This window comes from Gymnogyps californianus, chromosome 1 (assembly GCF_018139145.2).
Source record: "Gymnogyps californianus isolate 813 chromosome 1, ASM1813914v2, whole genome shotgun sequence".
Classification (NCBI taxonomy): Eukaryota; Metazoa; Chordata; class Aves; order Accipitriformes; family Cathartidae; genus Gymnogyps; species Gymnogyps californianus.
Window position 1 is genome coordinate 218402513 of NC_059471.1, and position 14361 is coordinate 218416873.

A 14361-nucleotide genomic window follows, 5' to 3' on the forward strand; every position below is an offset into this window, starting at 1 on the left:
CTCTGACCGAGACGAACAGTGCCCGGGCCTCCACCGCTGCACCAGCCGCAGCGTGTGCCACCCTCAAGAACAACAGAAGAGAGGTTGCTAAACGAGGAGACAGACCCAACGAAAGAAAAGGTGTGCGTACCGCTGCTTCGTCGTCCGCGTCAAGCTGAGATAGAGACAGACAGAGATAGCACAGTCAGTTAGAAACACACAAAGACAGCAAGACAACAGGGAAGACGAACACAGGCAGAGGCCAACAACAAGCAGGGACCAGCACTCTTGGAGAGGAGAGATGCGCACACACACACAAAGCAAAAGCAATAGCTACTACGCTGGAAAAGAGCGTCTGGACGCAGCAGCAGAACAGGTAAAGCACGGGACGGGAAGTGCCACCAACAGACTGTCCTCCCTGTAGCACACTGCTTGTTCCCACAGCACAGATCGATCCTGCAAGAACTGGGAGGTGTCGAATAATTGTGCCAAAAAGCGCTGTTCAGCGAGCCACAGCGGCTTGAGAAGCCGCCCTGGTCCAAACAGCCTCTCCTCTCCCGTACTGCCGCTTACACGTCCCACCGGGGAGGAACCGGATGGAGTCGGACAGATCCAGGCAGATCCTGCAGGAATGCTATTGCTCTCGCCGTCAGCCAGAGCAAATCCGGGACGCTCGGCACACAGTCACAGCCCCCTGGGTGTGGGCAGCACCCTGCTCTCTTCTCCGGAGGACTCCGTTATGACTGGCATCCATCCCTCTCCTGCAAATGCCAGGAGTACTGTTGGGCCCTCCCAGGACCTGCATCGCTCTGGGTGATTAGAGGAAGCACCAAACCTACGGCGGGCCACGACGGCAGCCCAAGGGGCACCACTTCTGCCCAGCAGAAAGCACCCGCCCAAGAAGCCTGCACAGATACACGGGTTCAAGACAGCAGCCTGTCCTCGGGGTCACGGGCCGCAGCAGTGGAAGAAACCTCTGTCTCGAGGCACCAGGGACCTGTAGTGCTGCCCCAGCCTTGCAAAGGCTCCTCCACTGGGGTGCAGCCTGGGTGCGAGAAAATTAGACGGCATTTTTTGCTGGGGGAAGTGGAGCTCAGCTGAAAGTGAAGCCACTGCAGGAGACGAGCGCACGTCCACGGTTACGTTCCAGGTGTTAGCATGGCAGAAGAGCTCCAGGGTGTTACGCTGCTGTCTCCAAATGCCTCCTGCCAGAGGGTCCAGCTGGGCTCTCTCCGCTTCTGTCATCTCCAGGTCAGCGTCAGTTAGCCCTTCCTTGCCCATCTGCTGCTCACATGAGCGGGACTGAGCCCAGCTGGCCTTCCCAGGGCAGGAGGAGGGCTGCTAGAGGAACACATGGCTCACAGGGGAAAAACAGGAGGGTTATCTTTGATGGCCTCAGTTCTGGGCACAAGCGAGGCTGTTGCTCCTCAAGCCCTGTCCATCAGAGATGCCAGCCACGCACAGGCACAAGGCAGTGGTTTGAGGAGAGAGCTCCAAGCTGCTCATCTGGTAAACGTTAGCCTTGCTTGGCCCGTCTCCCTAGAGCTGACTCGTCCCCGCTCTCACAGATGGCCCGTGACCACTTGGCTCTGGAGCAGCTCTCCAGGCAATCAGACAGGGCTGAGTGGAGGAGCAAGACCTCCCTGATGCCGGAATGACCAGAGACCATGGCAATTGTTTGCACAGATCGATCCATGACTACGTAAGCCACCCAGTACTCCCTCCTGGAGGGAGCAAGAAGCCAGGACCAAGCTGCCTTGTCATGGCAAGCTGTAGCTAAGCGAAGCAGCAACATTTTCTCAGCTGATCTAGGAGCTGAGCAGCTCCAAATCACAGAGGTTTGTTGTTTCTACTCTTAAGTACTTGGGAAGGCACTGCCTGCACTAGCCAAGCACTTGCCAGTAGCAGTGCACTGCGACAGCTCCTCAGCTGCCAGTGCACTGAGCCAGACTCTGCCCACGAGTCAAATCAGCCTTGCTCAGCTCACCCCAGCACAGCAAAACCAGAATACAGCTGAGCAAAGCATCCCTGCTTCTGTCAGGGCTGCTTAGGAGGCAGAAGCACAGAGAGGTAAGAGGGAAGGGGCAGGTTACCCACCTGAGCTCCCCCGGTGATGGGGATGGTACACGTCAGGAGGTTCCCAATGACATTCTCCAAGGACACACTCAGTCCGTCCACGTAGATGGTATAGATCAAACCCAGGCTGTTCTGGAGAGGAAAGCACAGCACAGCTGAGCATCAGGGTGGGAAGCCGACGTGCGGCTGAGGAAGCCCTCTAGTCTGGAGCACCGTCACATGGAGGGGCTCCCAGCGCTTGTCTCCAGACAGAAACGCACCCTGTGACAGTCAACTCTTGGGCGCAGTGCTCGAGGTCTTCCCCCTCAGACCTCTCACAGCGAGTCCTCATCAGCAGGGATAGGATATTTAGCATGTGCTCAGTTTGCTTCCAGCCAGCAGCACCTCCCCATCCCAGCACCGACCCCACCGGAGCCGCCCCCAGACGTGCCCCCTGGGCTAGAGCTCAGCAAGAGCAGCGTGGAGCGGGTTCAAAAGCTCCACGGGCAGAGGCGACTGCAAAAAGCTGGACTTCTCCAGCACCCCCGAGCACTCCCGGTCCCTGCAGATTTGCATCAAGTCTCACAAAAACCCCAAGCAAGGGATGGAAAGGAGACCCACTTCTCCACCGAGGGCTGGCCGAGACACCTGGCCGGGCCCTGCTCTGCTTGCTCGCTGCCCGCTGGGCGCATTTGGGAAGCAACACCAGCTCCAGCACAGAGGGGCTTCAGGGGCACAAGCACAGGGCAGTGCTCAACACAGCTATAATACACAGATGAATAAGGAATTTGAGGAATTTGTCTTCAAGGCACCCTCTGGGTGTTTTTTGGTTTGTTTTTTTTTTTTAAGTCAAACCATCTCCCTGTGTCAGTGAGGAAAAGAGAAAACACAAATACTGGGGCTTTGGAGAGAAGGGGCCAGGCAGGCTACTGCACGCTGGAATAACCGAGTGAAGAGCAAGCTCGCGCTCCAGCACGTTCATGAACAGTGGTGAAGGCTCCTGGCGTAACGTGCATATGGCTTGACCTCACCCTGAGCAAGAGGCAGACGCTCAGTCCAGCATCGTGCTGACCAAGAGGACCAACAGGTCCAGGTCTTGGGCTACAGAGACCTCTAATCGGAGAAGAGGAGGAACCACAACAACCCGAGCCTTGTGCTGGGGAAGTAACAGGCTGCACTTCAAATTTAGCCAGTGACATCCGTCCGTTCACCCAAAGGGCAAGGGCAGAGTTTCCACCCGTCGCCCTTCTCCTGGCAGGGACAGGGAACAGCAACAGGAGAGGCAAACGCCGCTCAACAGGCAAACACACCGCGTCCTGCCGCGATCTGAGCCTGAAAGCAGGGCCGCTTCAGCTTCCCTCGAGCAGGTCAGAGGCACGTGGCACTCGCTGCTGCGGAGCAGAGATCCCGCTCCCGCAGCTGCCACTCTCGGAGACCTTCTGGGGACACCCAGCGACGATTCTGGTTTTGTGTCACAGCTCAGGGGGAAATGACCCAAGGCCCAGAACGACAGGACTGTGGTGCTCTTGTCGCTCATCTGTTCCTCAGGAATCACTAAGGTGAATAATTCAAGCGACCGAGCAATGAAATCAGGCAGCCAAATGCCCAATGCAAACGTTACTGGGCCTCCTAACAAAACCAGCCAGGGAAGACGAACAGTCAGGTATGCAAAGACTGAAAGGAGCCAGGAACCATTTCAGTGCAGCCCCCAGGGGAGAAGCTCGGGCAGGGAACATCTGTCTTTCGGAACAAGTTAGCTGACCCGCTTTCCTCCAGAGTCATCCCCAAGCACGACCAGCTTTTGCCCAGCACGAGAGCGGCAGAGGCCGCAGCCCGGCTGATCTCGCTCTGCTCTCCCAGGCTGGAGAAAACAAACAGCTCCTGTGTGTTAGAGAATTCCAGCTCCACGGAAGGCCAGGCGTGGTAAACCCCATCCCAGAAGTGAGGATGACCATATGTGTATTGGGTTTGTGTGGCAAGGTTTTGGTAGCGGGGAGGGGGCTACAGGGGTGGCTTCTGTCAGAAGCTGCTAGAAGCTTCCCCCATGTCCGATGGAGCCAATGCCAGCCGGCTCCAAGACGGACCCGCCGCCGGCCAAGGCCGAGCCCATCAGTGACGGTGGTAGCGCTTCTGTGATAACGTATTTAACAAAGGGGAAAAGTTCCTGCGCAGCAGCAATTGCAGCCAGAGAGAGGAGTGAGAATACGTGAGAGGAACAACTCTGCAGACCCCAAGGTCAGTGGAGAAGGAGGGGGAGGAGGTGCTCCAGGCGCCGGAGCAGAGATTCCCCTGCAGCCCGTGGGGAAGACCATGGTGAGGCAGGCTGTCCCCCTGCAGCCCATGGAGGTCCACGGTGGAGCAGATCTCCACCTGCAGCCCGTGGAGGACCCCACGCCGGAGCAGGGGGATGCCCGAAGGAGGCTGTGACCCCGTGGGAAGCCCGCGCTGGAGCAGGCTCCTGGCAGGAGCTGTGGCCCCGTGGAGAGAGGAGCCCAGGCTGGAGCAGGTTTGCTGGCAGGGCTTGTGACCCCGCGGGGGACCCACGCTGGAGCAGTCTGTTCCTGAAGGACTGCACCCCGTGGAAGGGACCCACGCTGGAGCAGTTCGGGCAGAACTGCAGCCCGTGGGAAGGACTCACGTTGGAGAAGTTCGTGGAGGACTGTCTCCCGTGGGAGGGACCCCACGCTGGAGCAGGGGCAGAGTGTGAGGAGTCCTCCCCCTGAGGAGGAAGGAGCGGCAGAGACAACGTGTGATGAACTGACCCAAACCCCCATTCCCCGTCCCCCTGCGCCGCTTGGGGGGAGGAGGTAGAGAAAATTGGGAGTGAAGTTGAGCCTGGGAAGAAGGGAGGGGTGGGGGGAAGGTGTCTTAAGATTTGGTTTTATTTCTCATTATCCTGCTCTGATTTGACTAGTAATAAATTAAACTAATTTTTCCCCAAGTCGAGTCTGTTTTGCCGGTGAAGGTAATTGGTGAAGTGATCTCCCTGTCCTTATCTCGACCCACGAGCCTTTCATTTTATTTTTCCTCCCCTGTCCAGTTGAGGAGGGGGAGTGATAGAGCGGCTTTGGTGGGCACCTGGCATCCAGCCAGGGTCAACCCACCACAATATGATGCGACTGCTTGCAACAAGGGAAATGGACTGATGATGCAGGCTCATTTCTGTTCGTATGCTCCCTTCTATCTCAGTCTTACTGCTCCCGCTTGCTGGAAAAGAGTTGCTGTTTTAACACCACCTATCAGCCAAGGCAGGCTTGACTTAGGCTCAGACAACCTTCCCAATAAACACCTAAGTATACAGACTTTTTTACTGCGAGGGTGGTTGAACATCAGCACAGGTTGCCCGGAGAAGCTGTACAGTCTCCATCCTTGGAGATATTCAAAAACTCAACTGGATGATACCCTGGACAACCTGCTCCAGCTGACCCTGCTCGAGCAGGGGTTGGACCAGAGACCTCCGGAGCTGCCTCCAACCTCAGTTACATGGTTTGGGGCTGTGAGTCTGCGAAGCCCAAAGTTTCTGCTGTTTGAAGCAGCTCCAGGCCAGAGAACAGAGTGGTTTTTTGTCTTCCCCTGTCAGTTATTAACGCCTCGAGCACTGAACGCCCTGAGGGAACACCGTGTGCTCCCATTCACAGAGTGGGCTGTGAACAAGAGGTTCAAGAACAGGGCAGAGCCCAGAAGCAATATCCTCGCAGCGGGAGGGGAAAAAAGAAGGACGCAGCCTGCCCTGACAGAGAACGCTGCCCTCCGACAAGCCCGACACCTGGGCAACCTACTGGAGAGCCCGCTGTAAATGCCGGGTGCATTCCTCCTTCGGACGAAGGGAGCAAGCAAGGCAGCCAGCCTGCTCGGTCCGGAGGAGGCTGCCCACACCCCACCTGCCCCAGCCGCAGAGCTGCGGACACAATACGCGCGGAGGCAGTTTGTAAACACGCCCGCTTGCAGCCCCGTGCCCTCCCAAACCTTTTACAGCCACATAATGCAGCACGTTTAAAGAAAATAAAGATGGCAAAGATAAATGCTCCCACAGGAACGGCCTGTTCTTCACGGTTTTTCTATTAACAAAACTGGGTCAAGGCCACCAGCTGCCCGGTGCGGCCGAGTCCTCGGTTCGCTGTTCTGCAGCCAGCCGTTGAGGTTCAGCGTGCAGCTGCTGACCCGGCTCGTGGAGCTGGACCGGGATGCAAAGAGCAGGCTGGAAACAGGCTGCTCTCCCACGGGGTGCTGAGTGAGGGTGCTCCTACAGCTCCCGTTCCTGGCAGTGACTGCGTGGCTCCTGGTTGCTCCCAGAGCCAGAAGGTCTTTACCAACATTGCTCTCCTCTCCCTCCCGAGTAGGGGCCCTGCTCCCCCCACCCCAGCCGCAGTGCATTTCGGACTTACCCTGAACACCTCCGCATGGTCCAGCCGCGACACCAGCACCAAGCTCTTGGGAGCAAAGAGCTGCGCAGGTTGAACAGGAGACGATGGCTCCTCTTCCTCCTCCTCACCATTCCTGGGGTGGCTCTGAGGCTAGGGAGACACACATCAGCAAGTCCCAGGGTTAGAAGAAGATGTCTTCCCTCTCCCAAGCCTCTGACACCAGGGCTCGGATTCCTCCGACACAGGGAAAGCAGGAACCACTGGCCAAAGCCGAAGGTAGCCGGATGCTTCCCCGCCAGCGCTGCTGACCACCCTTCCCAACGTGACCCCAGCAGCCCACAGTACCTGTGCGCTCTCGACGGCCTCCCAGAAGGTGAAGCAGGCGCAGTAATGCCGCTCCGAGTTGATGTCGGTCAGCACGGCCACGAAGAAGGTGGGGGGTTCCTCTCCGTGAAGAGCTGCCAGCCGCTGGGCTGGCAGAACTGCAAGAGAGGGCAGGGGACGGCGGTCAGAGGGGCTGACCTGCCCGCGCCGCTGCCCCTCGCTCCCCTGCATCGCTTCAGCGGCGAGAGCCTGGAGCTTTGGTGGGCTGGGCGATATGAAAGCGAACCGCCAACTACCAACACCACGAGGTACCGGCTCCCGGGGACAGGGAGCTTGGTGTGGCAGCACATCCCGTACAGAGTATGTACGGAAATGGCTGCGCCACCTTCCCCGGCACATGCTGCAGCACCCGCAGCCACCACGGCCCAGGAGGAGGGCAAGCACTGGCCAGAGCCTCCCGTCCCCTCTGTGGGGGAGAACTGGGCAGGCACCTTCCCCTCCTTTCCACAGGGACAGCAGGAGCAGCTTGGAGAAACCCAAGCTGGGAAGAAGGGCGGCGGGACACCCTGGCCAAGCTGGGCACCCTCCGCCACCCTGCACCCATCTTAGAGCCGCAGGAGCTCCCCCAGCACAGGGGCTGCGAGGAGCCGGGCTGCGCCGTGCGAGGTGGCTACCTGCAGCCGGCACGGAGCCTGCGAGGCTTGCCAGGCCCTGCAAAGTCCCTGCAGCCCACCAAGGTGCCGGGCAGCCGCACGCGGGCACCACACAAAAACTCCGGGAAGGAAAGGCGACCTGCACGCTGCCAGGGCTGGGGTGAGCTCCCCGCAGGGCAGGGCTGCCTCCAGGCACCGGCGTCTGCTCCGGGAGGTGGCACTCCTCCCTCGGGGCAGGCAGCTGGAAAACACCGGCCCAGGCCGCACCAACACCGCACTGCAGGCGGCTCCGAACACAGTTTTACCAGTTTCTGGGGACTTTCCAAAGACCCTCCCAGGGCCGGGGGGTAATTCCAGGCAGCAGCCCCAGGTCTCCCCCTGGGTTTTAAAGTCTCAAGGGATTTTTCATTATTTCCTCAGCATCTGCATTTGGCTGGTGAGGAGCTGTGGAAAATTCCCGACACTTTTGGGACCTCACTGAGAGCGGGACAGCTCGGCTCCTTCTGGGGCTGTGGCCCGATGCACTCTGAAGATGCAACTTGAGCAAAACCGAGGATGATAATAAGGCGGCAACGGGGCCAGGCTGGCAGAAAGGGCTGACACGCCGCAAAGCTGCAGAAATCCCGGCTCCAGCCCAAAGCCTTACGAATCAAAGCTGGTTTCAGCCTGGTGAAGTTTTCCAGCTCTTCACCGCTCTCCGTGCCCACCCTCACGCTCCACATGCACGCACACATATGCACAGACTCTCCTCTCCTCCCCTGGGCAGCCCAGTGCAGCCGCAGCTCCAAAAGCTCAGCTTTCTTCAGCTGCCCAGGTACGGCAGCGGGAAGGAGGTGAGGCAAAAGCACTCGTGCAGCTGATTCCCACACTCTGCCACGTATGTCCCTGTAAACCTGCATCCCAGGGCCTCTCCTTCCTGGTGCCGTTTTCAAACGGGGCTGCCTCCTGCCCAGCTCCCGTATCAGCGCGCAGGAGGAAGGTATGGCTCAGCAGCTATCAGGGTAAGTACACAGCGTCACTCTCCCAATCAGAGTTTTCCTCTCCTCATTGGGCTCCAGAATGAACCCGTAGCTCACCGCTCTGCGCAAACATTTCGTTGCAGAAATGACGAGACCAAAGCACACAAAGCTGCTGCCCTCGAGGAGTTTGCTGCCGGGTCCCACCCAGCACTTCCCAACTGCCGCATCCCGGTGCAAAGAGAGGGATGCACTCCACGACCACGGCATCAAACCTTCCCTGCGGAGACACGTACATACAAGCCAGATATCAGGGGTGAAGTGTGCTCAACCAGAGGCCTGAGAAATGGAAGTCCTGATCCCCTGGCCTGCTCACCTACCAGGGAACCCCAGGAGGACATCGACATCACCACCACCGGCAGGCACAGGCTCTGCTCTGCTCCCCGGTCACGCTGCCTTCTGTGCCAAGGAGCCGCAGCCCATTCCAGATGTGATTATGCCGCTGCTGAACAGGCACAGGGAAACGATGGCATGACACGAACACCTGCTCAGGCCAAGGCATGGCTCCGCCACCTTCTGCCCCCGACGTGTGAGCTCAGCGAGGACTGCCGGAGCCCTCGGTCCCACCGCAGGAGGTGCAGGAGGCTCCTGACACTCCCCTGGGCTCCAAGCACCAAACCGCTCCGGGACTCTTCCCAAGCTGTGGGATAAGAACTCAGCTTCCTAAAAATAGCATTGCTGAGAGGACAGGTCACTTCAAACGACAGCAGGCGATGCCGTGGATCGGGTCACACCACTGGGGTACGCAGCTATGCCCCAGCGGCCGCTTGCAGCCCAGTTTGATTGCACTCAATGCTCCTCGGCCAATTTATCCTCCAGAAGTCAACATAAAGCAGCCAGGTGTTTGTAAAGCACGAGGCACGCAGCTGTCTGACCTCCACAACCGCTGCTTCATTTCAAGCTAGATCCTCTAGAAAGGACAAACACCCTCCGCGAAAGATGGGCATAGGTCGGCTGCTGATTAGAACAAGTGTCCCCCTGAAGCAGCCGACCGTGACTGATGGTGGTACCATGACGCTCTGCAACACTGAAGGTGCCACAGTTAAAGGAAGACAAAACTACGGCCCCCAAGCCAAACTAAAGATCTCCGTGGACCTGTGCGTGCAAGAAGTGAGCTCTTCACCCGTGCCTTGCCCAAACTCAGATCCGCACTGGGAGGATGCTCACCCTGCATTTGTTTCCCCCACCGCCTGGGCACACCCAGCACTCCCGGTGCTCTGCCCTCGGGTGCGGTACGACCCGCTGCCCGCACCACCCACCCGCGCCGTCGCAGTGACAGCGGTGTGGTACAACATGGCACACGCTGCCGGGCTCCATGCGGCCGTTGGGGCGTGCGGGAGCTGCTCCGCACAGCGAGTGCCGCAGCAGCATCAGTCTCTCCTTACAGCCCATCTCGGCGCTGCTGGGTGCCCACAGAGAACAAGAGCGAGCTGCAGCCAGCCAGAAGAGAAGAAAGTCTCGAGTCTTACATGAGGGGGGTGTCGATGGAAGCGACTGACCTGAAGGATGTACGGCAGCTCCCCTACAGACCAGCACTGGTGGATGCCCCAGCCGGCTGCACCTAAGCCTCTCCAGAGCAAGAGCCCTTTGTTTATTTAGAAAAACGCCACAGGAAGGCAGAGCTGCGTGCTGGGCTCCACAGACACTGCCTAGAGCAGTTTTAGCAACAAAACCAACCTCTCATGACAACATGTGTGTGTGTCTGTCTGGCAAGCCTCATTTTCCACAGCATTGCACAGATCAGCACTGTTTTACCACCTTTTCTTCTTCCACCAGTTACATCACAGGCCTTTCCCAAGTCTGCAAGGATCGGTTTTGCAAGGATCTAGCCTATGATGTCCCAAGACATCCTCCTGATCATTTATTTCCACCCTGGAACGCTAAGGGAGGGCAACGCAACCCTGCAGCAGAGCCGGCTGCCAGGCAGGAGGGACAACACATGGAGCCACCGGTCACCAGCATCCCACTGGGTAAGGAGCTGCCTGCTCTACTCCTGATCAAACCCACAGGGAAGCGTGGGGCAGCTCTCCTCTCTCCTGAGCGCTGCCGAAAACAGCCGCTGGCTGCGTGGGCTTGGCTGTCAGCTGCCAACCTCAGGTGCCTCCGCGCCAGAGGTGAAGAAAAGATCTGTTGGTCAAGATGGACGCACCAGATGAGGCTCTGCTCGGCTACCATCACCTTACAAATGCCAAGCAACAACGGAAGAAGCTTTTCTGCGAGCAGCAGAGTGTGTTACCATTCCCTGGAAGTGGAGACCCTGGCCCAGGCCTGCGGACCCTGCCCCACCAAGCCCCCCCCGGCCAGGGCCAGGACGCAGCGTTCTCCTATGGGCACCTCTCCTAGCAGCCAGGGAGCAAACCTCGTACAAACCTGCGCTCACCTTCACCAAACAGGGAGACTGAAGCTGCAAACATGCAGGCAATTACCTGCTGGTTGGAAAACAAAAGGATTTCACTGTTTTATCTCAGAGAGTAGCAGGAACCCTAACACTCTCCAGTGCCCAGGCGCCAGGAGGGAACGCCGGCATATGCTGGCTCAGGTGCCAGTGCGTGCTGGCAGGGGTGAAACGTGTCTGGAAGCTTGGATGTGCCCAGTAGGCACGACGACACAGTCTGCAGTATGCAACAACCATCCACGAGCAGCCTTAAGACACGGGAACTACTGCGCTGTGTTAAGTAGACCTGTGGTACAGAAGGACGTAAGGACCAGCGCCGCAGGTGGGATCGGAAAGGGAGAGGAGGAATTGCACTAACCCTCGCCGGAGCAGAAGGAACCAGCGGGCATAGCACACCACAGCACATGCTCACAGCCACCGGTTTTAGCAGGAATCTCCGTTCCCATAACGCAGATCTCACTCGATAGCACCGCAGGCACACTGCAACTAGTAAGCCTTGGAAGCGAGAGCTCTTAGTCACAGCCCGAAGCGGGGCTCCCTGCCGCGGTTTCACCTGCAGTAATACCCCGGTTCTCCCGGTTGCCCCAGGGCCTGGAGATCCCGCTCGCCCAGTCTGCCCGCACCAGGCTGGCGAGGGCAGCCAGGGCAACCCACTGTGGGCTCGAGGGCTGCCAGAGGAGACGGCTCTGGCCTGGGAGGGGAGGATGCTGCAACAGGGGAGACACGTTCACATCCTGTGTCTCTCTCCAGAGGAACTTCCATCCATTAAAATGAGATATTTTTGTTTGGAAATGCTGTCAGATGGCACGCAAGGGCAGAAGCTACAAATTCCTGCTCCCTACACACACCAGAAAACCTTCTCCCCCCAAAAAGCTGTTAAAAAGAAACACAGCAGTGACTGCAGTGTAATGTACCACCCAAAACTCCCCAGGGTGGGCTGTCTGATTTTCGGAAGCTGCCTTAGTTTCAGCCCTACGTGCTGTTCACCCAGGATGCCTCCTGACAGCTTGTGGGAAGCCTCGGAGCCAACCCTGGCTCCCAACAGGATGGGGCTCCAATTGTTTAAATTCCAGGGATTTTTTGGCTGGACAGTTTGACCCTTGGGAAAAAAAGCAGCTTCCTCTTTCTTGGGACAGTTCCCGAGTCCCCTACAGACAACCAGGAAACACTAACCAGAAAAATAACATATATTTTTGCCTCAGACAAAATAGCACATAAAAGTCCAAAATTGCGCTGGAGTTACGGTGAGCACGCGATAGGAAGACAAGCCAGGCACCACCGCTGATCCCGGCGACTCGCCACGCTCCACCAGCTCTGGACAAGGCCACGAAACGTGGGAGGCAGCCGAGAGCAGAACTGAGTCCTGACGGGCGAGCAGGGGTGGCCGCAGATCCACCGCTCGGAAAACGAGCATGAACTAGCACAGGGAACTCGCCCAGGCCATGAAACGAGGCGCCGGCTGGGCCACCACCCCTCTCAGCCACCCAGAGCCCTGCACGGGGACAGCGCAAGTCAGAGACCCCAGCGCACGGTGCCCTGAGCACCCGTGACACATCTGCTCCAAGGAAACGAGCTCCCAAGGCCAAGGCCATCCTCTCAGTTGGACTCGATGATCCTTATGGGTCCCTTCTAACTTGAGATATTCCATGATCCTATCCTACGATTCATCGAAGCCCTCGGGAAGCACAGGGACCTGGAAGGCCCTTTGCTACACCAGGTACCCAGGACTGCCCCGGCCAAAACATCCCTCATCAGGGATGCACAAATGCCCTTCGGCGAGTCCCGCTGGCAGGTGACTCAGGCTGGGCTCGTCCGAACAGGGAGGTGCGATCCCTCTGTGTGCACCAACGGAGGCAGAAAGAGCTGGCCGCTCCTGGCTCCTCTGCTCCAGGGGAGGACGGGTGCTCTCGGCTGGCCGGCATCCCCGCACCGACCACCACACACCAGCCTCGCAGGCGCCGACACCTCCCAGCACAGCAAAGGTACTTGCAAGGCCTCGAGGAGCGGGGTGAGGATAGTCCCAGCACCATGAGGCTTGCTAGGCAGTGAAGGAACCTCTAAAGCCTCGTCTGTCTTCAGGTTTTGTACTCCACTGTCCTTCAGCTGGAAACAGGGAAGAACTGCAGGGGGAAGGAGGAGAGCAGCTTAGAAGGGGGCTCAGTTTAGGGGTGAAAAGGGGTCCGGACAACCGGCAGCCCGACCACCTCGCTTTGGCTGGCAGCGGAGCACCAGCTCCTCTCCTTCAGAGCTCCTCAGCAGCAGCACCAATGCAGCAGGGAAGGGTTTGAGAAGAACTTCTATTCAAATTTAGCAACCGAGGAGAACAATCCTATTATCCTTGATTAGTTAAAAGCTGGTTTGTGAAGAACCCACGCAGTGCCAAATTAGACTGGGTGTGTCACTTTATGGGTATGACCCAGCAATGATCGCAACCTCAAAGGACTCACAACAGCAGGCGGATGTGTCCGGAGGGCTGGGGAAGGGATCCAGGGCCCAGCAACCCTCCTCGCCGGGCGGATGCAAACAGAGCACACCCAGGCCTGCCGGAGGGTGAGCCATCGCCGCTGATACCACCGGCCCGAGGAGGGGAGCGGTTTGCTCGGCGAAGCACTTGGGAGAGGCCTGACAGCAGCAGAGCCCTGCTATTCGTGACAGGGCTATTTATACTGACACTGCATCCGTGCAGCTCCTCTAGGAAGCGTTCCAGCATCCCGAGCAGCTGATCCTAGAGGAGGAGGGCGAGCAAAGCAGCCAGGAGAGGAGCCGGAGCCAGCCCCAGGCAAGGCACGCAGCAGCAACCACCTCTGCGTGGCTCTGCCACGGCCTGGCTGGGATGCGGCACGCTGGATCCCACGGCTTTCCGGAGCTGGAGCTGCGTCGGGAGGCAGGTGGGAACCTCTCTCTCGTGGGTTCCCCCGATCAGACCCTGCAGCGCCCAGCGAGATGTGTGTACGCAGTGCCATGGTGTCACCTGCCCCGCACACCGGCAACGCTTCCCCGGGGTCCCGGTCCCGAGGGACAGCACACTCACCAGCTCGATGCCTTGGGGGAAGGGGTTGTCCTCCCAGTCCTTCTCCGGGAAACGCTGGAGTATCTGTCCCTGTCCATCCCCACTCCCTGCAGAGACAAGAGGGGGATTAGAGGGCAGGCAGCAGGTACCCAGCCGGCATTTCAGCCTCCAGTAACACCAGGCTGGAAGCAACGCTGGGACGTTCCGGCACTGTGTCAGCCCTCCATGGACACGGGCAGCACAGAAGAGACCCCGGCCCCTTCCACAAACACAGCTGTACAGCAGCCGTGCCCCAACCGCAGGGAAAAGCGGAGATTTTAATAGAGTCGTGAGCAAACAGCTCACAAACTCGTGACCTAAAGGTGTGTAACAGGCAACGCAGAAGTGTGGCAGATCTCTGGTCAAGTTTAAGTTTCCTTCCTTGCGTCACTAACACAAGATCATACACACAGATTTTGAACTGTAATTCACTGCTCATTATCTACAACTTGGCACTTTTACGTTTTCCCCGAACAATGGCATCATGCTGCTCGGTTTGACTTTCGGGTTCCCCTGGAGCTGCCAT

The 14361-nt window shown here is 58.4% G+C and overlaps 1 protein-coding gene across 1 annotated transcript in view; it reads right to left on the minus strand.

Annotated features, from left to right (window-relative positions):
* SBF1 (SET binding factor 1) overlaps positions 1–14361 on the minus strand; it is a 41161-nt gene extending 26800 nt beyond the window's left edge. Inside the window, 6 exon segments of the mRNA XM_050907314.1 lie at positions 2077–2187; positions 6420–6548; positions 6744–6832; positions 6835–6880; positions 13818–13978; positions 14298–14361. Of these exon segments, the coding sequence (XP_050763271.1) occupies positions 2077–2187; positions 6420–6548; positions 6744–6832; positions 6835–6880; positions 13818–13978; positions 14298–14361 (600 nt within the window).